Raw genomic sequence first — 25,037 nt, forward strand, 5'->3', positions numbered from 1 at the left:
CTTTTTAATGATGGCCATTCTGACCGGTGTAAGGTGGTACCTCACTGTAGTTTTGATTTGCATTTCTCTATTAATCAGTGATGTTGAGCATCTTTTCATGTGCCTACTGGTCATCTGTAAGTCTTCTTTGGAAAAACGTCTATTAAGGTCTTCTGCCCATTTTCAATTGGGTTGTTTGGTTTTTTGTTATGGAGTTGTATGAGCTCTTTGTATATTTTGGAGATTAAGCCCTTTTGGGCTTAATATTTGCTTAATTTGCAAATATTTTCTCCCATTCTGAGGGTTGCCTTTTGGGGCTTTTTTGTTTTTTATGGTTTCCTTTGCTGTGTAAAAGCTTGTAAGTTTGATTAGGTGCCCTTTGTTTTTGTTTTTATTTCTATTGCCTTGGGAGATGGACCTAAGAAAACTTTGGTATGATTTATGTTAGAGAATGTTTTGCCTATGCTTTCTTCTAGGAGTTTTATGGTGTCATGTTTTACGTTTGTCTTTAAGCCATTTTGAGTTTATTTCTGTGCATGGTGTGAGGCTGTTCTAACTTCATTGATTTACATGCAGCTGTTCTTTTCCAGCACCAATTTGCTGAAGAGGCTGTTTTTTTCCCATTTTATATTCTTGCCTCCTTTGTCGAAGATTAATTGACCGTAGGTGTGTGAGTTTATTTCTGGGCTTTCTATTCTGTTCCATTGATCCGTATGCCCGTTTTGATTTCTGTAGCTTTGTAGTACTGTCTGAAGTCTGGGAGAGTTATGCCTCCTGCTTTGTTTTTCTTCCTCAGGATTGCTCTAGAAATTCTGGGTCTTTTATGGTTCCATGCAAAATTTTGAATTATTTGTTCTAGTTCTGTGAAAAATGTCATGGGTAATTTGATAGGGATCACATTAAATCTGTAGATTGCTGTGGGTAGTATTGCCATTTTAACAATATTAATTCTTCCAATCCAAGAGCATGTGGTATCTTTCCATTTCTTTGAATACTCTTTTATTTCCTCTATTAATGTTTTATAGTCCTCAGCATATAAGTCTTTCACCTCCTTGATCAGGTTATTCCTAGGTATTTTATTTTTTCAGGTGCAATTTTAAAAGGTATATATATTTTTTACATTCCCTTCCTAGTATTTCATTGTTAGTGTAAAGGAATGCAACCAACTTCTGAATGTTAATCTTGTATCCTGCTACTTTGCTGAATTCATTTATTAGATCTAATAGTTTTTGTGTAGAGTCCTTAGGGTTTTCTATATACAGTATGTCATCTGCATATAGTGACAATATTAGCTCTTCCCTTCCAATTTGGATACCTTTTATTTCTTTTTCTTGTCTGACTGCTATGGCTAAGACTTCCACTATTATGCTGAAGAGAAGTGGTGAGAGTGGGCATCCCTGTCCTGTTCCAGATTTTAGTGGGAAGGCATTCAACTTTTCACCCTTGAGTATTATACTGGCTGTGGGTTTGTCATAAATGGCATTTATTATGTTGAGATATGTTCCCTCTATTCCCACTTTGGTAACAGTTTTTATCATGAATGGACGTTGAATTTTGTCAAATGCTTTTTCTGCATCTACTGAGATAATCATGTGGCTTTTTACTTTTCTTTTGTTAATGTGGTATATTACATTGACTTGCATATCTTGAACCATCCTTGTGAACCTGGGATGAATCCACTTGGTTGCGGTATATGATCTTCTTTATATGTTGTTGGATTCAGTTTGCTAATATTTTGTTGAGAAATTTTTCATCTATATTCTTCAAAGATATGGCCTGTAATTTTCTTTCTTGGTGGTGTCTTTGGTTTTGGTATCAGAGTGATGGTGGCTTCATACAATGTCTTTGGGAGTGTTCCCTCCTTTTCAATCTTTTGGAAGAGTTTGAGAAGAATCAGTGTAAGTTCTTCTTTGTATGTTTGGTAGAATGTGCCTGTGAAGCCATCTGGTCCTGGACTTTTGTTTGTAGGAAGTTTTTTTTTTATTACAGATTCTATTTCATTTCTAGTGATTGGTCTGTTCAAATTATCTATTTATTTTTGATTCAATTTTGGGTGGGCTGTATGTTTCTAGAAAGTTGTCCACTTCTTTTAGGTTGTCAAATTTCTTGGTACATAATTGTTCATAGTATTCTCCTACAGTTTTTTGTACTTCTGTGGTATTGGCTGAGATTTCTCCTTTTTCATTTCTTATTTTGTTTATTTGGGATCTCTCTCTTTTCTTCTTGGTGAGCCTGGACAGAGGTTTGTCAATTTTGTTCACCCTTTCAAAGAACGAGCTCTTGGTTTTGTTGATTTTTTCCTATCATTTTTTAAATCTCTATTTTATTTATTTCCTCCCTGATCTTAATTCTTTGCTTCCTTCTGCCAATTTTAGGTTTTGTTTGTACTTCTTTTTCTAATTCCTTTAGGTGGTAGGTTAGGTTGTTTACTTGAGATTTTTCTTGGTTTTTTGAGGCAGGCCTGTATCACTATGAACTTCCCTCTAACAACTGCTTTTGCTGCATTCCATAGATTTTCTATGGTTGTTTTCATATTCATTTGTGTAAGAGACTATTTCTACTCTTTGGAAATACACACTGAAGTATTCACAGGTCATGATCTTACTGTCAAATAGTTCAGAAAAAAACTGTGTACATATGTGTACACATACACTGTATTATTTTTGATTTTCAAATTTTTATAAGTTTGAAATTATTTCCAAATAAAAAGTTAATTAAAAAAAGAAAGGAATAGAAGTCTTTGTTGCAACAGTAAGCTACAGACTAGTGGATCCCCATAACTGGGTCTGAATTCTTGCATGGAGCATGAATCCATAAACATACCAGATTGTTCCATATAAATAAATGTTCAGTAATCTTCCATATGTACGTGTCAACTACTATGAATGATAATATAAAAATGTATTTAAAAGTATAACTAAATTCATAGAATCTCTGAGGTATCAGATATTTTCTTAAAAAATTGATAATAAAAGTAAAATTATTTTGTGAAATAACAAAATTTGCCTTTAAGTGTCCCCTTATGTGAAATAAGGAACTTCTTACTATTCATCATCAGAGAGAACTATGATGATGCTTTCCACAGCTGTAACAAAATGGCAACAAAATACAACATAGGATCTTCAAATAATATAAAGTTAAAAGGAATATGAATGAAAAAAATCAAGCTTTAAAAGATTCAGGAGGTTTTGGTGGTAGGACAACACAGACCCAAATTTAATAAAGATAACTGAAAGTACTCTGTTCAGCTTTAAACACTAAGAAATATTGCATTATTACTAAACACTGCATTATTACTAGACACGGTTTTAACAGCAGACAATAAAATATGGAGGAAGGAGAAGAGAGATTTTGGGTGTCTTCAAATGCCAACAGTAGGATCTGGCTGCCAAGAATCTAATGCAATATTAAGTAGCACTAATTAAAATATTATTCAGGAAGATAATAATCCAACTCTGTACTAGTCAGAGCACACATGAAGTAATGTGCTCAATTCTAAGCCTCAGGACTCCTGCTTATGGCCCTGAGAATAGTTTGTATCAGACTAACCCCCCTCTTGCAGAGAAAAACTGTGAAACCTGGTGAAAATAAAGGCAGCAACTGTTTAAATACGTTGGAGATCAACCAAGATAGTGGACACTTGAGAAGCCAGAATTCTGTTGGGGAGGGAAGCACAATGAAAACAGCCCACTGTACACCTCTACTTCTTCCCTTGGGACATATGCAGATCTCCCACAAGGGGAATAAAAGCCCCTCAGAAAGCAGCCACTTTAGATAGAAACCTGCAGTCTTATTAGTGGAGGGAACAAACAAGACAGTATTTATAGCTGCAACATTAGCTGGAAGGTGAGGAAAATATTCCAGAGGGACAACCACAAACTCTGCATACATATTCTGCTCAAAACTCTGGCTGACCACCCCCGGACACACACTGGACATGTGTCAGGTAGCCTCTAAGCCAGCTGGCTAGGCCAAAAGAGAAGAGGATTTGAGGTTTGAGTGCAGTCAAATTAATTGCCTGTGAAAACAAAAATGAATATTCTCAATAGAGATATAACAGAATCCATAATCTCTAAACATATTATTCAATGTGCATAATATGATCCCAAAGTACTAGGCCAGTGATTCTTAAAATGTGACCTGCATATTCCTGTAAGCCCCAAGACCCTTTCAGGGGTCTGCAAGGTCAAAAGTATTTTCATAGTAATACTAAAATGTTATTTGTCCTTTTCTCTCTCATTCTATCACAATGCTACAATGCAGTTCTCCAGTGGTTACATGACTGTTTGAGGAAATCATCTCTCTGATAACTACCAGAAGGTATGCATCTGTATTTCTGTGTTACCTAAAAATGTTTAAAGTAGTAGGTTTTAAGTATAAATATGTATGTTTAGAGAGATTAACTCAGTATTTTCTCAGTACAGTAGCTTGTGCTCTTATAGTTGTAATTTCTATAACCTCATTATCATCCAATAAATTGATATTTGGAATCCCAAAGATTTCCCTGTGCCTACAAGGAAACACAAGAAGTACATTTTGTTACCTTATATGGCAATAAAAAATGTTTTGTAAATTTTTACATATTTTAAAATTTTCTAAAACTATAATTTTAGATTTTGCTAATATTTATACTAAAATACAGAAGACTCACTTTCCCAACCCACAGCTCCAACATCTACGTCAAAAGATGCTGATAAAGATGAAACTGATACCAGAGATCTCTAACTTATGGAAAAGAGGAATGTATTCTAAAAAATATTGTGTAAAATTAAAAATAAGTGAAAATATGATGAAAGTTATCTTTCTCTTGGCTTCAGAGATGTTAATAATTTATGTTACTGTGTCTTTTGCAACAGACATGATGGCCATTTTGAAAATAATTCCATTTAGAGAAAAATTAATTGAATGTTTTATTTTTAACACAGATGTGATGAGTTTAAAAGTAAAAAACTGTTTAGCTTTTCAAACCAGGAAGGAAAAAGTCACTGAAGCATCATATGGGTTATCATATTTCATTGGCTAGACAAGCACAGTTGCTAAAAGACTAATAAAGGTGACCTTGCTAAATGCCTGCTAGATGAAAAATCAGTGAAAGAAACTATGGCACTGCCACATTCCAATGATACAGGAACTTGCTGAATAAAAGATTTAACTGTAAACATGAATATTAAGTTAATAAATCATCTGCAAAATTGTACTTTTGCCTAACAAACAGACAAATCTATATAGTTGGGTTTTGTGTTTTAATTGTATTTGTCCAGTATCAATAACAACTAAATACTGAAGAATTCCTTTATGTGAATGCTTGGCAACAAACAAAAGTGGTACTGAAAAACTCAAAGTATTAAGTAACATTTTTGGATCTCATGGTTTATCCTAGAAAATCTGTATTGACTTTTGCACTGATGATGTAAAAATAACAGAGGGTAAAACTGCTGCCTTAGCCTTATGCAAGACAGTTGCACCAAACTGTACTAGTTGTCACTGCATTCTTCATGGCCACATACAGTTTAAAAAAAAAAGAAAAAGCAAACCTGGTTTCACTTAACAATGCCCTTGATGAAGTAGTAAAAATTATTAGTTTTATTAAATCTTGACCTTTGAGTACACATCTTTTTAGTATTCTGTGTGACAAATCACGAAGTATGCAAAGTACTTCCATTGCATACAAAAGCACAATGATTGTCTTGAGGAAAATGGCTCGTGTGATGGTTTGAGTAAACCACCCACATTTTCATGGATCACCATTTCCACTTCAAAGAACAACTGATAGATATTTGGAGTTTTGGCAGACATTTTATTGAAAATGAATGAGGGGAGCTTATCAATTCCTAGAAAACAAAGTTTTTGTTGCCATGGACAAAATGTGTGAATTAAGTTGATAATTAGAATTTTTTAAAAACTTGTATCCATGAATATGAACTGTAAAGACTCCTAATGAGATGAGTGGTGATACTGATGAAGGTAATGTTTTGATATTGATAAAATGTGTCAACATTTGAAAGATCTACAAAACTCACTAAAGGTTATTTTCTAAATGTTACAGGATAGTGAAAGATCCATTCGAAGTACAATACAGACCAACAGATTTTAATGTAAGGGTATGAAAAGTTCATTGATATGTTTCAGATTCCATACTGCCAATACCCTTTAAGAATTTACTCCTTGTCAAGTTCTGATGTAGTGTAAAAGAAGAATATCTACAATTTTATGAAAAGGCTATTAAAATACTCCTTTCTTTCTATATATCTGTGTGATGCTGGATTTTCTTCATATACTTCAATCAAACCAATATAAAACAACACACAATTAGCTGAAACGAGAATCTAGCAGTTTTCTACTAAGCCAGATATCAAGTCAAAAAAATACCATTATTTTCATTAAATTTGTTTTGGAAGACAGTTATTTTCACTAAAATGTTATTTATATGAAAAGAAATGGCTTTACTGTTGTTATTTTCAAAAGAATAAATATTTAAAAATTTTCTCAGTTTGAATTTCTAATATAAGAAATATCAATAGATATAACCCAAATAAACAAAAGCTCTGAGAGCCCTAAATAAATTTTAAAAGGAGCCCTAAGACAAAAAAATTGAGAACCATTGTACTACACACATAATGAAACAAGAAAGTGTGAAAATACAATCAAAGGACATCAATCCTGAAATAACCCAGAACTTGGAATTAGTACACAAGGATTTAAAAGCAGCTATTACAAGTATGGTCAAGGATGTAAAGGAAGATACCTGTAATGACTGCACAGATAAGAAATCTCAGCAGAGAAATGAAACTATAAAAAGAACCAAATGAAAATTTAGAACTAATAAATACAAAATCAGAAATTTCCTAGATGGGTTTAATAGTATATTAGAAATTATAAAAGAGTCAGTAACCTTGAAGACAGACCAATAAAATTATTCAATCTGAAGAACAGAGAGGAAAAAAAACATGAAAAAGAATGAATAGAACTTAAGTAACCTACAGAAGAATATAAAGATATCTAAAATATGTGCAACTGGAGTCCTAGAATAAAAGTAGAGAAAAATAATGTGGCATAGTGTTCTATGTCAACAGGCCAAATCTGGACCCATCTGTTTTTGTACATAAAGTTATAATGGAATACAACTCATTCACTTACTTACAAGTCTATGGCTGCTTCTGCTCTACAACAGAAGAGTTAAGTAGTTACAACAGAGACTATGGCCAATTAAACCAAAAATACTTCCTATGTGATTTACAGATAGCTTGCTGTCCCCTGGTCTAGATTTTTTATGTCCTTACTGAAATTTTCCATCTAGTTATTCTATCAATTACTGGAAGAAGGTATTAAACCCTCCAACTATAATTATGGATTTGTTTATTCCTCACTTTAGTTCTGTCAGATTTTGCCTGATGTATTTTGAAATTCTGTTATTGGGCAGTTACACATTCATGATAGTTGTTTCTGATAAACTGATCCTTTTATCATTACATAATGGCCTCTTTATGTTTGGCAGTACCCATTGTCTTGAAGTTTGCTTTATCTGATATTAAAAAAGACAAACCAGATTTCTTATGCTCACTAGTTGTATGGTGTATTTTTTTCTATCTAAAATGTATTTCTTTTAGGTAGCATATAGCTGAGTCTTGCTTTTTATACATCTGGTAATCTCTGCTTTTTGACTGGAATATTGAGTTCATTTACACTTTTCTCTCACTGCTTTTAAGAATTTATTTTTATCAGTATTGAAGTGGATGTACATTGTTTATGAGTTTTGAATACAATTATATCAACCATAAAAATAGACCAAACAATTCTGCTTGTCCGTCAGAAAACAATTCTTGATCATGAGATTTTAGGTCTTCGTTTTGTTCTCATTTAAAGTAATAAAAGGTGTTTGCTGATCATTAACTGGAGAAAACTGCAAAGTCAGTGAATCTGGAAACATTTCTGACATACAGATGGCCAAGAGGCACATGAAAAGATGCTCAACACTGCTAATTATTAGGGAAATGCACATCAAAACTACAATGAGGTATCACCTCATACCAGTCATAATGGCCATCAACAAAAATTCTACAAACAACAAATGTCAGAGAGGGTGTAGAGAAAAGGGAACCCTCCCACACTGTTGGTGGGAATATAAACTGGTACAGTCACTACAGAGAACAGTATGAAGATTCTTTAAAAAACTAAAAATAGAGCTACCATATGATTTAGCAATCCCACTCCTGGGCATATACCCGGAGAAAACCATTATTCAAAAAGATACATGCACCCCAATGTGCAATGCAGCACTATTTACAATAGCCAGGTCATGGAAGCAACCTAAATGTCCATTGACAGGTGAATGGATAAAGAAGATGTGGTACATATATACAATGGAATATTACTCAGCCATTAAAAAGAATGAAATAATGCCATTTGCAGCAACATGGATGAACCTGGAGATCATCATACTAAGTGAAGTAAGTCAGAGAAAGACAAATATCATATGATATCGCTTATATGCAGAATCTAAGAAAAAAATGATACAAATGTACTTATTTATAAAACAGAAACAGACTCACAGACTTAGAGAACCAACTTATGGTTACCAGGGTAAAAGGGTGGGGGGTATGAACAGACTGGGAGTTTGGGACTAACATGTACACACTGCTATATTTAAAACAGATAACCAAAAAGGACCTACTGTATAGCACAGGAAACCCTGCTCAGTACTCTGCTAATAACCTAAATGGGAAAAGAATTTGAAAAAGAAAAAAGTTTCAATAGGGAATGCAGCAAGGAGATCTGATGTTGGTTAAATTATGGACTCTTTCCAATTAGTTGGCTCTCCCTCCAAAGCAAATGTACTAAAAATAAAATGACTTCCTTTTTGAAAAAAATTTTTTTCTTTTTATCATTCTGTAAACAATTTGACTATTATACGCCTTGTAGTTTCATTCCTGTTTCCTGTTCTTGGCGTTTGTTGAGCTTCTGAGTTCTGTGGATTTATAGTTTTCATCAAATTTGGACATTCTATGGTCATTATTTCTTACAATAGTTTTCCTGATCCAATTACACATATATTAGGCCTCCTAAAGTTGTCCCATAGCTCACCAAGGCTCTGTCCATTTTTCTCCTGTGTTTTCAAAATTTTCTGTGTTTCATTTTGGACAGTTTTTGCTGCCATATCTTCAACTTCACTAATCTTTATTCTTGTAGTGGCTAATGGCAGGATAAACATTCTTTTCAAGTGCACAAGGTATATTCACCAAGATAGAGCATTTGTTAGGCCATAAAATAAGACTCAATGAATTCTAATACTGAAATATTAAAGAGATGCTCACCAAAATTAAATTTGAAATCAGTAATAGAAAGCTATCTAGGAAAAAAAATCACAAATATATAGAAATTAAACATTCTTAATTTTCTAAATTAGAAAATTTTTTTAACGAATGATGAAAATATATCAAAATTTGTGGGATGCATCTAAAGTACTATTTAGAGGGAAATTTGTATCTTTAATATTTACATTTAAAAACAAACAAAATACAAAATTAATGAAGTAAAGTTCTACCTTAAGAGCAAGGTAAACCCAAAGTAATTAGAAGGAAGAAAATTAAGAGCAAAAATCAATAAAAAGAAAACAATGAAAAAAATTAACAAAGCTAAGAGTTGGTTCATTGGTGTAGCTGCTCTGCAAAACAGTCTGGCAGTTCCTCAAAGGTTAAACATAAAGTTACCATGAAAAGCAATTTCACTCCTCGGTACATATCCAAGAGAAATGAAAACACATGTCCACACAAAAACCTGTACATGAATGTTCCTATCTGCATTATTCATAAGAGCCAAAAAGTACAAGCAGCCCACACACACACAAACCAATCTTACACAGATTTTTCCTTCAGAAAATATAGCAGGAGGGAATATCTTTCAACTCATTTTATGAAGCCAGCATAATGCCAATACCAAAATTAGACAAAGATATTGGGTGGGGGGAAATTACAGATTATTTTGATAAAGACAGGCCTAAAAATCTTTAAAAAAATATTATCAATCAAAACCAGCAATGTATTAAAAGGATAACATATCATGATCAAGTAGGGTTTACCGCAGTAACTCAAGGTGGTTTAACATTCAAAAATCAACCAATGTAATTCACCAAATTAACAGAAAAAAGGAAAAAAAAACATGATCATTTCAACAGATGCAGAGAAATATTTGACAAAATTCAACAACCATTCATGATAACAACTCTCAGCAAATCGGGAACAGAAGGGAAGTTCCTCATCTTGATACCATTAAAATAAATAGGCAAGCCACAGATTGGGAGAAAATATTTGCAAAACATATATGACAAGTAACATATCTGGAATAGATTTTTTTTAAAACTTCTACAACTCAATAACAAAAAGACAAGCAATTCAATAAAAAAGGTGCCATACATCTGAACAAATACTTTGTAAGGAAGACATCTGAGTGGCCAATAACACAACAGTGTTCATCATCACAGATATCAGGAAAATGCAAATTAAAACCACAATAAAGTACACCACTACACAAGCACCTGAACAGCTAAAATACCAAATGTTGGTGAAAATGAGGAGCAAGTAGAACCCAGATACATAGTTGGTGGAAATATAAAACTGTACAACTACTTTGGGAAGAAATGATCCAGAGGGGTGTCAGAGTCCAAGCAAGGTAGGTAGGGTTATCTATATAGGAGGGCTGAATGTTCAGTGCAGGGTGTGGGAGCCTGAGTGGGGCAAGGAGAGCATTTGTGCAGGTTAGCGTATTGGCAGGGTCCAGGTTTTTTACTGCCAATGAAAGGCATTACAAACAGGGAAAGGGAGAGTCAGAATTGACCTTGGACTGGAATTGGTGATGTCACTGTGAACTCATGGTTTTCAATGTAGATAGACTGATAGTGAAATACATATAAATGTTTGTATGTGAATACATATGTGTGTATATCTGCATACATATATACATACCTACACACATTCCCTAGCTTTTTTCACTGAGGGGTCCTGGGAATAGCAACGAGCACAATTAATATCCAGATGTCAGCTTCATACTATTCTTCTCTAAAAGAAGCCAGGATTCCCTGGAGAAAAGACTGATGCCAGGGCTGGGATAGGAAAGGTACAAAAAGCCTGCAACATCTTATTCTGCCCGTAAGTAAGAAAGGCCTCAAAGAATTATGGGAACATGTCAAGAAGATACAGAAGCCACCTTGAAGGGGTTCTCACTGGCCAAATGTGGAACAATTTTTACATCAATTAAAATAATAACAACGGATTTTCACCCATTGAATAAAACAGGAACCATAAGTCCTATTATAAAGAAATGAATATTTATTTAACATTCATTTATAAATAAATATAAATAAACTGAAAGTGAGGAGAACTGGAATATTCACATCATTTCAAAGTACTTCCTCACAAAGGGAAAAATAACTTTACAGTGGAGAAGTTTGACAGATATCAAAGCCTTTAATATATTTAAATTCCTTATGAAAAATTTAACCAAATGGTCAAAGTGAAAATCTAATACGACACAATGAAATTGTGTACCATCTGACAGTATGAAATACATCCTTTTGCTATATAGGACATTATTGGGACAACTGGCAAAACCTGAACAAGGTCTGATGATTAGATAGTATTAATGTAAATTGATGTTAATCTCCTAATTTTAAAAGTTGTATTGTGGCTTTATAGGACAATGTCCTACATATTTGGAGATGATGGAGAATCATCTCAGCAACTTACTCTCAAATAGTCCACAAAAATAAAGGCTTTTACTCTGTCCTTGAAAGTTTTCTGTAAACTTGAGATCATCTCAAAAAGGCTTTAAAGCCTTAAAGAAAACTACACACACACACACACACACAAATAAATATGTACACATATATATACATGTCAAACTCTAACTCAGAGTTAATGAATCAGAATCTCAGGGGCTTACATGATTTATGTTAAAGAAAGTCTTCAAAGCCTTTAATGTATTTAAATTCCTTATGAAAAATTTTCAATAATCCTATATTCATGACAGTAATGTTGAAGAAAGCTGACTGTATGACATTTATTTACAATACAGGTAAGGATGCCACTGGTCATTCCCTGTCATTCTGCTATCCTACTTAATAACAAGTGTGTTGTTACTGAAAAGTCAATGTAAATAAAAGTTTGTCTCTCACCATACTTCCTTGTAGAAGTATTATTGATTAGGAAGGTTGTGGGTCTGATCTTTTGTAAATAAATTCAAGCCTAAAGATGATCTATTCATGTAAACTAGGACAAACAAGATTTCTACCAAAAAAATACCTATGTGCTACACCTCATTAAATGCTAGGGAAGGCCTGAGCTTACTTGCTCAATAAATGCTCTCACAGCCTCACTAATGCAGTATCACAAGCAAATAGGTCACATGGTTTTGTGACTTTGTTTATTTAGTAACTATTTTACATTCTGAGATCTTATCTGACTTCAAATAAGCTGAATAACACAAAAAGTATTAACAACCATCAATACATTAGATCTTATAAAAATTAAAAATTTCTGCTCTTCAAAAGAAAGTGAATAAAGAAGCAATAAAAAGACAAAGAACCCAATTTTAAAATGGGCAAAAGACTGAACACTCTTCAAAACCAACTTCAAAAGCAAGACAAATTTTTTGCCTATTTTGAAACTTTGAATGAACCTCTGATGGAACAGGGCACTGAGATATGAGACTTTTTAAAACGGATATGACTTAATATCCTGTTTTGAAATACATTAAAAAAATTTTGAAATACATTAAAAAATTTTGAAATATATAAAAAAATTCATTTTCCTCCATACAATAAAGACTTAAACTGGCTGAGAATTGTATTCACTGCAAACCTGAATCATCTAAGAAATGTGAACAATCATTAGATATTGTTAGCGATTCAACTTTGAAACCAAAGTATTCCTTTTGTAAGTTTTGGATAGTTTTAACTGAATAGTCTAGTATCACTTACCCATATGGATAAGAATTTTCTGAATTTCATGCAACTAGACATAATACAGAAATAAACTAGGTGTTCAGGAAGATATAAGACCCCAGTTGTCACTCACAGCTCCCAATTTTGAGATTCTGTGTTCATTAATATAGATTCATCAGTTTTACTGATAGATTTTTATAATATATAGGCTTTATGGTAAATAAATGTTAACGTGAACTTGTAAAATAATAAAACGCTGCTTCTATCAATTTTATATTTAGTGTTGTGACATAAATTTGACAAACTATTCCACTGCTTTAAAAAATGTGAAAAACAATGCTGGATTTAAGAACTGCTCTGTGTTTTACTGAGGCCAAGAAATCCACAGACCTGTGAGAAGGACACATTCACCATGGTAATGGCTAACTGCTTAGGTACATTGAATAGGGCACCAATCACAGGTATGATTGTTCCACAAATATATACAGTTCTTATCCCCATAGAATTCTGCATGGCATATTTTATTGCGATACTTACCGGTGCTACTATTTTTCCTGTCTGTCCAACTTGCAAGTCATTGGGAACAAAGCCAGCATCAACAGCAGCACGAGACGCACCAACTAAGGAAAAAATATTTGTCATTTTTTTAAGCTCTATTATTCAACTAGTTGGAATATTCACTGATAACAGTAAAAAAAAAAAAGATTGATATAGTACATACATAAAACATACATTATAACCTGTTTGGGACGTCATTATATAATGCTCCTTTACACCGTAACTTCACAGCTTTTAAAGAAAGGTATTATAATATCTTTACCCCTAGGACCAGATAAAGAAAAGAGTTACATACAACACAAGATAAAGGCTTAACCAGTATTTTCTATCTAAAAATAAAAATGAGAATTTAACTAGCCTTCTATCCTCATTCAGCAGGAGTCAAAAGGGGCCCTGTACTTGGAGAAAAGGTACCCCACTCCCAGCAGGGGTCAACAATGAGCCTCAGGTCCTCTTCATCTCCATCTAGAGAGGACAAAAAGGGGGAGCCCTAGTGAATACTCCTCACTACCTCTTAACACTCACAGATTCACCTCCACTACCTATCATGAGTCAGTCAGGACTGATCACATTCTGCCCTTCACTTACATTAGTCACTGCAACAAGCCCCAGACTCAAAGCTTATCCTTCATAACCCATACACTGATCCCCACAATGCCCTTCAGCTCCCCAATCTGCACCCTTCTCCCACTGCTCCCCAATTCCTGAAACCTTACACTATGATTTCTGGAATTCACAGCTTGATACCAGCAAACCACAAGTCTCTGTATCTTCCACCTATCTGTCTAAATGTTCCCTGAGGACAAGGATTCCCCTGCAGCCCTCTCCAGCAGATGTCGCTTTGTCTGCCACCATCTTCATACCACTGGGCCTAGAGGTGGTACACCAGGCCTTCACTGCCACTCTCAGAAAGTTTCCCCTCCTCCCTCCTTAAAACCCTTCAGCTTCGAATCTCATGTCATCAGATCATGTCACCCATATACTGCTGTGTCATCTATCAACCAGCAGGTCAATCCCCTTCATTCCTCAATGATTTTTAGCTTCTGGGTCTTTGTCACTTTCTCCAATACTAGTCTTAATTCTTGAAGACTTTGACACCCTGGCTTCTCAGTTCCTTGAGCAACTCTCCTCCAGTCATCTTGTCCTTCACTCTGCCCATGGTCAAATCCCCAACCAGCCCATTAGCAACCTCCCTCAATAATCTTGATTTCCAAAGTCTCTCTGTGACCTCCCCTTTCTAGCTGACTATTTTTAGTACCCTACTCCAACAACCCTCTGACCACACTGGGATCCACAATTCTATTCATTGTCCCTCTCTCCCCTCATGTTCTCTCTTCTTTCTTTACCCAGCTTAATTTCTATGATCAGTGACTCTAATCACTCCTTTGCATATGTCTTTAATTTCTTTGCCCTCCTCTTATACCATCACACTCAAGTGGAAATCCTCCATCTCTGGTTACTGATTAAGCAATCTTTCCACCTTTTCCATACCTGTCCTACTATAGTTCTGCATGGCTGGAGAAAAACACCAATACTCAGCCATGTTAACTGGGTTTTACTTTAAATAAATAGGCCTTAATTCTCTCCATCTTTCTTAAACTATCGATATAATTTCATATCTTTCCTTCTCTCTTCAAACTTCCAATACTCTTTAAGATTCTGCCTATTTCACTGAAAAAGTTGAAACAATCAGAAGAGAATTTCCACGTGCCCCAACTAACACATTCACCCATCAACCTGCAGCTGTGTTCATATTCTCTCTCATCTACTCAAGAACATCCCTCCAGTAACTCTCCTATCGCGTGTATGATTAATCTCTCCCTCTTAACTGAAGCATTCCTATCAGCATGTAAGTATGCTATTATTTGTCCAATCTTTGAAAAGTCCCTCTGTTCGTCCCACTCCCCCTCTAGCTACTGGCTATTTCTCTGCTCTCCCATATAGTTAAAAGCCTCTAAAGAGTTGTTTGCATTCACTGTCTCCAATGCCAGGCCTCCCATTCTATTTCTAAAAACTTTTTTATTAAGATATAACACACATACAGAAAAGCACACAAATCACAAATGTGCTACTGCTCAATGGCTGATCATAAGTGAATACAACCAGGTAAATACTACCTAGGACCATTCTTTTAAACCCACTCCAATCAGGTTTTCGCCCCCACTACCCACCACCCCCATTACTAAAACTGCTCAAAGTCACGAATGACTTCTAAGTGTCTGAATCAATTAGTCACCTTTCAGTCCTCACCTTCCTTGACCTTCCGTCCTTGCAGCATTTGACATAGGTCATCACTCTTTCCCTTACTGAAACACTTCATTTGGATTCCAAAACATCATACTCTCTATCCTGATTTTCCTGCCTTACTTACCCATTCCTTTTGGTCTTCGTTCTCCCCTTCTCCCCTACCTCTTAATCTTGCAGAGTCTAAGGCTTAGTCCTGGGACCTCTTCTATATCTACACTCAGTTAGTTCCCTTGGTGAGTTCATCTGGTCTCATGGCTTCAAATGCCAAATAAACGCAACTGATTTCCAAATTTCTATCTCCAGCCCAAACTTCTGAACTCCACATTCCTATACCGATTGCTTAATTGACATCTCTATTAGGATGTCTATTATTAGACATCTCAAAACTTAGTACAGTCATTCCTCAGTATCCGCAGGGGACTGGTTTCAGGAACCCCGCCCCACAAGGGTACTGAAATCCAAGGATGCTCAAATCCCTTATGTACAATAAAATGGCATATATTTGCATATAACCTACGTATACAGGCATACCTCAGAGATATCGCTGGTTCGGTTCCAAACCACCACAGTAAAGCAAGTTACATGGATTTTTTTGCATATAAAGGTTATGTTTATACTATACTGTAGTCTATTAAATGTACAATAGCATTATGTCTAACAAAATAATGTACGTACCTTAATTTACAAATACTTTATTGCTAAAAAATGTTAATCATCATCTGAGCCTTCAGCAAGTCACAGTCTTTTTGCAATAGTAACATCAAAGGTCACTGATCACATATCATAACAAATATAACAGTAATGAAAAGGTTTGAAATATTGCGAGAATTACCAAAATGTGACACAAGAGACATTAAGTGATCAAATGCTGTTGGGAAAATGGCACCAATAGGCTTGCTCAAAGCAGGGCTGCCACAAACCTTCAATTTGTAAAAAATGTAATATCTGCGAAGTGCAATGCCTATACTTTAAATCATCTCTAAATTACTTATAATACTGAATAATGTAAATGCTATGTAAATAATTATAAATACAATGTAAATGTTATATAAACAGCTACCAGTGCAAGGCAAATTCATATTGTTTTTGGAACTTTCTGGAATTTCTTCCCCCCCGAATATTTTTTTTTTTTTTTGCGGTACGTGGGCCTCTCACTGTTGTGGCCTCTCCCATTGTGGAGCACAGGCTCCGGACGCGCAGGCTCAGCGGCCATGGCTCACGGGCCCAGCCGCTCCGCGGCATGTGGGATCCTCCCGAACCAGAGCACGAACCCATGTCCCCTGCATCGGCAGGCGGACTCTTAACCACTGCGCCACCAGGGAAGCCCCCGCCCTGAATATTTTTGATCCATGGTTGGCTGAATCCATGGATGCAGAACCTGCACATATGGTGGCCTGAATGCATGCCCAAAACTGAACTGCTGGTCTATCCTTGGAAACTGTGCCACCTGGGGTATTCCCCATCTCAGCTAATGGCAACTCCATCCTACCAGCTGCCAGATAAAAACTTTTCCTCATAATCTATATTCAGTCTATCAGGAAATCCCAATGGTTCTACCTTCAAATATATATCCCAAAACTCTTTCTCCCCACATCTACAGCTACTAACCTGGTCCAAACCATGAGCATCTCTCACTGAATGACTGAAACAGTCTTCTAATTGATCTCCCTGTTACTGGACTTATCACCCTATAGTCTATTCTCAAAACTGTAGCCAGACTGATGCTTTTAATATGTGTCAGATCATGCAACTCTTTTGCTCAATCGTTCCCCATTTTACTCAGAGAAAACCAATCTCCTTACGAAGGCCTACAAGCCCTATGTGATCTGGTCTATTACTTCCAATCTTATCTCTTACCACTCTCCCTTTCTGCACTTTTCATTCCAGCCACACTGGCCTGCTTGTTATTCATCATGGAGGCCAGACACCTTCCTGCCTTAGCAAAAAGCCCTTTGCACTTTACTGGTCCCTCTACCTGAAACACTCTCTCTCAGATTTCCTCATGGCTTGCTTCCTTACCTTCTTCAAACCTTTATTCGGATGTCTCCTCATTAAGGCATACTCTGACCAGCTTATTTAAACCTGCAATCCTCTCCCTCCAATCCTCCTCCTTCTCCTTTTCCTGTTCTATTATCTTCATAGCATTTACTACCCTCTAACACACTATATTATTTACTAATTTATTGTGCTTACTGTCTGTAGTAGGCAGAAAAATGGCCTCTCCAAAGATATAGTCACTTTCTAATACCCAGAACCTGTGAATATTACCTGTATGACAGCAGATAGGATAAAAAATTAAGGATCTTGGGAGAAGGCACTTATCCTGAATTATCTAGGTAGGTTCTAAATGTCATCACAGTATCCTTGTAAGAAGGACACAGAAGGAGATATGAAACAGATACAGAGAGAAGAAAGTAATATGAGGACAGAGGCAGAAACTGGAGTGATGCGGCCATAAGCCCAGGGATGCCAAGGCAGCCTCTGGTAACTGGAAACAAACAGATTCACCCCCAGAGGGAGTGTGGCTCTGCCAACACCTTGATGTCAACACACCTGTGGCCTCTAGAGCTGTGAGAGAATAATTTCGCTTATTTTGTTCATTGCTTTTGCTTAGCTCCTAAAATAGTGCCTGCCAAATGGCGGACACTTGATAAATATTTGTTCAGTGAATGAATGAATAAATGAAATATCCTCAGTCAAATACCACCATCTGATTATAAAGAGTCGATATCCTGCCTTTATTCAGACAAAACCATAACTGTTTCTATGGGTACACATATTAGGTAATATAAAAGCACAGGAAAAGCTTAGAAAGTTATACACAAAACTCTCAAAAGGGGGAGAACAAAACAGATATTTTTATAAAAAGAAGAACATATTCATGTAATGGTTGTATAATTAAAAACTAAAATATTTTTAGTTTTCTGATTTTTCAAAACACATCATTCCATCCTCAATATACTTTTAATAACAAGATGTCTCTTCCCTATAAATTTAAAAAATAATGTTAAATGTTAGTTTCTACTTGTATGAGATTTATGTTAGACCACCAATAAAGGGAAAAATAAGGCATTCCTGAATCTGAAGTAGGCGATGAAGCTGACATTTAATTTTTTTTTAATGGAAAAAACTACTAAAATGGGGCAAATGTTAAGTGTGTCATATAAATAATAAAAAAGAACATAGACAACCTCTCTTCACTGAACACTACACCATGTACTTGAAGACAAGAAAAACTGTTTCAGAGAGAAAAGCTGAAAACCAGAGAAAGCAAAAAATCTGCAGCTTTGAATGACTTATATACAAAAGAAATAATGAAGAAAAAATATTTCCAACGAAATGGGAACATTTTTCTACTAAGGAAAGTAACTTTACCTGCAGCATGTAGTTGATCTGCCAAATCGTACAACAATTTAAAGTTCTCTCCACTCTTCAAACCCCGACCTCATTTAAAAAGATGAAAAAAAAAATTGAGCAAATATAAACACCATTCCATAAAAATTTTGAACTTCGTATACATGAGTGAATCTTCATATTACACAACTGCCATCTCCTCTATAAAGCCTTTCCTGAGTTCTCCCATGATACTCCTGTACTTCTCCTATAAAGCATTCAACACTACTGTAATTAACTAATTGGTTAACTAATGGTATAATCAGTCTTTAAAATCAGTCTTCCCCACTAGAAGAAAAACTCTTTCAATACAAGATCCTTACCTATCTTGGTCACTGCTATATTTAGCAATACTTAGCTGAACAACTGAAAGAAGTTATTATTTTCATGGAAGTCATTCCACTAGACTTTCAACCCCTTAACAGCAAGAACAATCTGCCTTTTCCTCTGTTTCTTCAGCACTTTGCAATGGGCCTGGCAGAGAACATATACCCTATAAACATTTCTTAAAAAAATAAGTGAATAAACTAGTCAGATATACCTTTTTTGAAATATTAAATTATTTCCTCTCAATGCTACTTGCAATAGGAGGCTGTATGGAAGCTTAATTATTTCATTTGATGTTTAGTTTGGGAAGATTTTTAAATCACAGCAGTTATTTTTTTAAAAGCCAGCAGGCTATAAAATGTGGGCCTTTTTGTTTGTTTCTTGGTCTTTTTTTTTTTAAAGTAAGAAACATGACATACAAAAAGAAGCAAGTCTTGTGCAATATTAACAGCTTTGATACTAAATGTGAAAAAACTTTCAATGAGTTATCCATAGAGACCTGGACTGCACTGGAGGTCTTTCAAAGAAGAGTGAAGGGTGGGAATCATACAACACAGCGAGACCTGGACTGCACTGGAGGTCTTTCAAAGTAGAGTGAAAGGTGGGAATCACACAACACAGCCCTGAGATTCCAACCAGTTCTTTCTGTGATTTCAGAAGTCAACCATACTCTTCTGAATAACACAGAAGTCAGTCAAAAAGACAAAGCTATGGAGTTGAGAGATTTGTACCATGCTCCCCCTGGTGCCAATGACATAGATTTGAAACAGAAAGTCCAAACTGTGTATTAAACTCATGATTTCATTTTCCTAATCGGTAAAATGGGACTAATATTCGCAACTTACCTACTTCTTACATTTGAAAAAACACCTGTGCTCCTCTAAAATGAATACTAATAAAAGCAAAGTATTTTAAGTTTACATCATTTTTTAAAATTAATAAATTACAATATTCCACTTACCACCAGATACCACCACTTTGGCACCTGTTAGCTCTGGTCGATCGCTTTTTGTTAATTTCTGGTCAAGCCATTCTGATATCCCCACTGGGGAAGCACTTGACGCTGCATATATTGATACATATAACAAAACACAGAGCATGAATTCAAGTTCTACAGTAAAAAATAAGTTTTTAAGAGAAATACACAAAGAATTCCAGGAAATTTAACTTTGTTAGTTACTGTGAATTTTTTATGCCACTAATTTCATTCTCTCTGATTTTATGAAAGACAACTAGATTCCAGCCTTCACCTCATTAGCTCATTGAGAAGTCATTTAACTCTCTGAGTCTAGCTATAAAACTGGAATAAGCCTCTCTCTATGGGGTTCAACAAGATACTGCATATGTTAAAGTATAACACCTTCCATAAGTTTACTATTATTACATTATTCCATTATATTGAATCTCTATTATAACAGGCAACAGTGAGAGGGGAGTAAAAAATCTTTACATCAACATAACGGATTAATCTTAATGCACCCCCCTCTCTCCTACCCTTTTGATGTACACCAAAGCAAATATCTGAGGACCAAAAATGATATAAATATTTCTTATTTTTGTATAAACTTGGGAATAATATTTAGATTGAGCTCTCAAACACTCTGCATTAGAAATTTAACTAGAAGCCTTCTCTTATTCTAATATAATCTCTGCGCTAAAAACTAAAAAACTGAAATAAATACAAACAAATTCAAAGGAACACTCACCCTTTTCTGAGCTGGCACTACCTCCACTTGTTGCTGCAGCTTCAAAAGATGTTCCTCGGACAGAAAACACCTTCACTTTCTCATCACACTTCACTGTACATAAAGCATTTCCTGTAATAAACATTTATTTTTAAGAAACCACCAAGAAAGGCAAAAAACCTCCCAAATATTCATTTGAGGTTCAGAATTTACTTCACAAAGAGAAGTAAGAACTGTAGACCAGTTACTTGTTTTCTGCCTTTACTAAGTATAGGATAAAGGACTACACACTGAAGAAACATATCAGTGGCTCTCTGTATAACCTTGGATGTCTTTAAAAATAGAACAAGTGCTGACCTGCGTGGAAGAAACAAACTGGAAAAGGCAGTCACACTAATCAGGTACACTCTTCCTAAAAGGAATATAAACAAAAGCTTCCTTCTCCAAAAACAACATAATCAGTAACTCAACAACATGAGCTGCAACAGCTACTATGCCTTGCTAAGGGAGGAAAATAAGTGAAAACATGATCAGGCATAAAGGACAGGAAGTGTGATGCATCAAGACTTTTAAAGGATTTGAAACATTTCTTATGGATCAGCAATCACGTTAAGAGTGACCTAAACTGTGACCAAATATTTTCCTTTAAACACTACTAACGATGAAAGATCTGATTTGAGAATTGCCCGTTTATACTGAAACACACAACTTCGATCAGAAAGAACAAAGAGTTCACTGCCTTCTCCAGCCCCACTAGAGAGCAGCATGCTTACCAAAAGATCAACTAAAGAGATACCAAAATGAATATCGTAATGCAAATGGAAATGAAGTAGAAGCAGCAAAGAAGACTGAAAATACTACTTTACAATAAAGATGTTAAAAAAAAAAAGAAAATATTACTTAAAAAAAATAGAAAATTTTCTTTTCCAGGTGCCACTTACAAAATATACTAAATAGTAAATCTAATTTTTATTGATCACTGGAAAAATCTCACTCTGTACACTGAATGATCAGGAAGGAAAGAAGTGTGTTCCAGATTTACCAGAGAGAATGTCATGTCATGGTCCAGCAATTCTAAGACTAAGATTTTCCTCAGAAATCTTTAAGATGGTCCATATTTCAAAATCCTACCTTCAAGATTAATCTCTGTTTTTAAAGTTTTCAAAAATTTAACATACTGATTAATTACTTTCCTTGGGTACTCACCTGCATAAATGGTTCTCACAAATGTGTCAGGTGATTTGATTGCAATGATGTCAGAAATAGGGGCAACATCAAGTTTGGCTGCTATTCTGGGCAAAAGGTTCTAAAAGCAAAATAAGTAGTGAGTTACACACATACATGCTGATGGATGGCTATAAAGTATAAGCAATAACATTCTCTAAATGGAAATTCTGTAGAAATTTTAATTTGAATACTTTGTATCTCACATGCATCTTTAGACATACCACAATTTCAAGCACAACTTTTTGGATAGTCTTTGAGCATAAGTAAGAGTCGATGATTACTCTAACTACATTAAGAGTTTTATAGCAATAAATTACCTTAACTCAGTATGCTGAATTATGAGATACGATATTTGCTTTAATGATCATCATTTATGAAGTGTGACAGTTATAGACTACTGAATTTAGATAATATAGAAAAATATTTAGAGTAGTAGTAAAATTCTCAAATACTGAGAAAGAACATACTTGTATATGTTTATTTAATGTACATGAAACAAAAAATTTCAAAGCAGACATTTTCACCTTTTTAAAAAGTGATGTTGCATTTAAAAAGACCAAAACTAACCTAAGTGTCCACCAATAGGGGATAGGTTTATAAATTATAGTTCATCCATATAATTTTAAAAAATGAGAAAAGTAAAGCACAATGCCTCTCTCTCTCTCTCTCTCTCTCTCTATATATATATATATATACACACACACACACACACACACATATATATCTCAACAAAAATTAATGTACGTACTTTTCCTTGTATATGCATATAACATCTTTGGAATAGATACATGTGGTAACTTTGCTCCCACTAGCAGGGACCATTGGGCAAGCCACAATATTCCCAGGCCTTAGTTACTTCACCTCACAAAGAGAGGAAGAGAATCTCTATGCTTCTACTCTAAATTTCTCTGACTCTCAGGCTCTAAAACAGAATCAGTTAGTGAAGAATGAATATCCATGCTTTCTAGACTCAGAGGTTCTCTTAGATGATGACACCAACTAAGTGTAATTTTAAAAGTGAAGTGCTGCTTTGATCACGTAAATAGAAAAGATGAATTGTACACTACTTTCTACAGAGAGCTTACTCCATGGCATCTCCTAAACTCAGTACATGATACTACCTCTAGCAGGCAAACTTTCATTATGACAGTACTCAAGTTCCTCTCCTCACTCCATCCCCAAACTTTCTCTGTTCCTCTAAGAATTCTCTCAGGATTATCCTCTAATCACTCCTTTATTCTTCATCCTCTTGCACGCATGTACAATTAAACTATTTAATTGGCACTAACGTGTATTTTGTTTTAAAATACTTTTTAATGTACATACTATATGACCCTCAACTAAATTTATAAAGCACCCTGAGAACAGAGGTTGTGTGTCTTCTGCTTCTTGTGTCTCTGCCCCGTATCTAATAAGCAGTTCTACATAAATCGATGCTAACAAGTGTTAAAAGCCTGAATCAAATTTCCTCCTGTTGCATCTGAAAATCTATAAAGATTTTCTAATTTTCAATCTATTGCTACCTATGTTATATAGTAATCCCCTTTCAACCATGATAAAAGAGCTACTGAAAAGTACTGTAGTTTATAAATCCACAATTAGAAAAAATTAAGATTTCATAGGAAATAAAGGGCATGGGAAAATAATTAAAATTCCATTAAACATAGCTCTAACTTGATAAATAAGAGGTTTAGAAGACACGTGCTTTTAAAAACAAACCAAATTTGTCAGCATTTAAAGCTTACTTCAGTAAGTAACTCTTTTTCCTGAGCCACCTTCTTTAAATTGTTCAGGAAATACTGCTGGAATATTGTTACCTGGCTGAGCAGATTCTCTTACAAATTTTATGATATGGAGACTGTGCTTCTTTTTAAAGTTTTAGAACTTTCTAAACTTGAAATTTAATATATTTTGTACTTCTGTTATCCCTTGTTTCATTTTAGCACTTCTTGAAAAAAAATTTACCACAGTACTTAAAGGCACATGTTTTTCCAGGTCTGATCTTCTGTCTGAATGTCCTGAGAGGATGGATGGTAAACAGATCTATTTCTACACTATCCAACAGGCTCAACCACATGGTTTCAGGGAAGGAGAGGCAATAACTAACACAGTTTTCTTTTGATGCACAAAAAGATGACAGATTTTTAAACTCTAGCATACCAGTACAAAGGTGTGGTATCTTGAAAACACAATTGGTGAAGAACTGTTATACAGCCAATTGTTTAGCTTAATCTGATGGACTCTTCCTCATTCCAAATCCATTCAGAGGCTGCAGCAACAGCTACTATTATGTGACCTTTGTTCTCAAAACTCCCATATGTCACAACATAGCAATCAAGGCTAGAGTATTAAAATCTAGCTAATCAGATACAACAAACACCCCTTCTTGGTTTAACAATCTTTTAGGTAAACTGTCATCACAGAAACTCAGACTCACGAAATTGTTTAAATCACCCAACACAGAACCAAACTCTCAGAGATAGAATGGTCCATAAAGATCTTTTAGTTCAATGCTCATGTACAACAATCCAAAGTACAGGAGCTGGATGTCAAGCTCTGACTTAATCATTTCCAAGGGAAGTGAAACCTGCCATAGAAAAAACCCATTCCATTTTAACATTTCTAGTTGGTAGATCATAGACATCACTTGGCCAAACCGCATCATTTTACATATCAGAAAACAAGAT

At 35.0% G+C, this 25,037-nt stretch overlaps 1 protein-coding gene across 1 annotated transcript in view; it reads right to left on the bottom strand.

Moving 5' to 3' along the window:
* Positions 1 to 25,037, bottom strand: part of ETFA (electron transfer flavoprotein subunit alpha) — an 89,697-nt gene that overhangs the window by 46,331 nt on the left and 18,329 nt on the right. The window contains exons 5-9 of the mRNA XM_032624328.1: positions 22,330 to 22,429; positions 21,145 to 21,255; positions 20,400 to 20,501; positions 19,094 to 19,162; positions 13,451 to 13,533 (exon numbers count right to left, since the gene is read on the bottom strand). Of these exons, the coding sequence (XP_032480219.1) occupies positions 13,451 to 13,533; positions 19,094 to 19,162; positions 20,400 to 20,501; positions 21,145 to 21,255; positions 22,330 to 22,429 (465 nt within the window). The remainder of the gene's footprint in view (positions 1 to 13,450; positions 13,534 to 19,093; positions 19,163 to 20,399; positions 20,502 to 21,144; positions 21,256 to 22,329; positions 22,430 to 25,037) is intronic.

This window comes from Phocoena sinus, chromosome 2, assembly GCF_008692025.1.
Source record: "Phocoena sinus isolate mPhoSin1 chromosome 2, mPhoSin1.pri, whole genome shotgun sequence".
NCBI lineage: Eukaryota > Metazoa > Chordata > Mammalia > Artiodactyla > Phocoenidae > Phocoena > Phocoena sinus.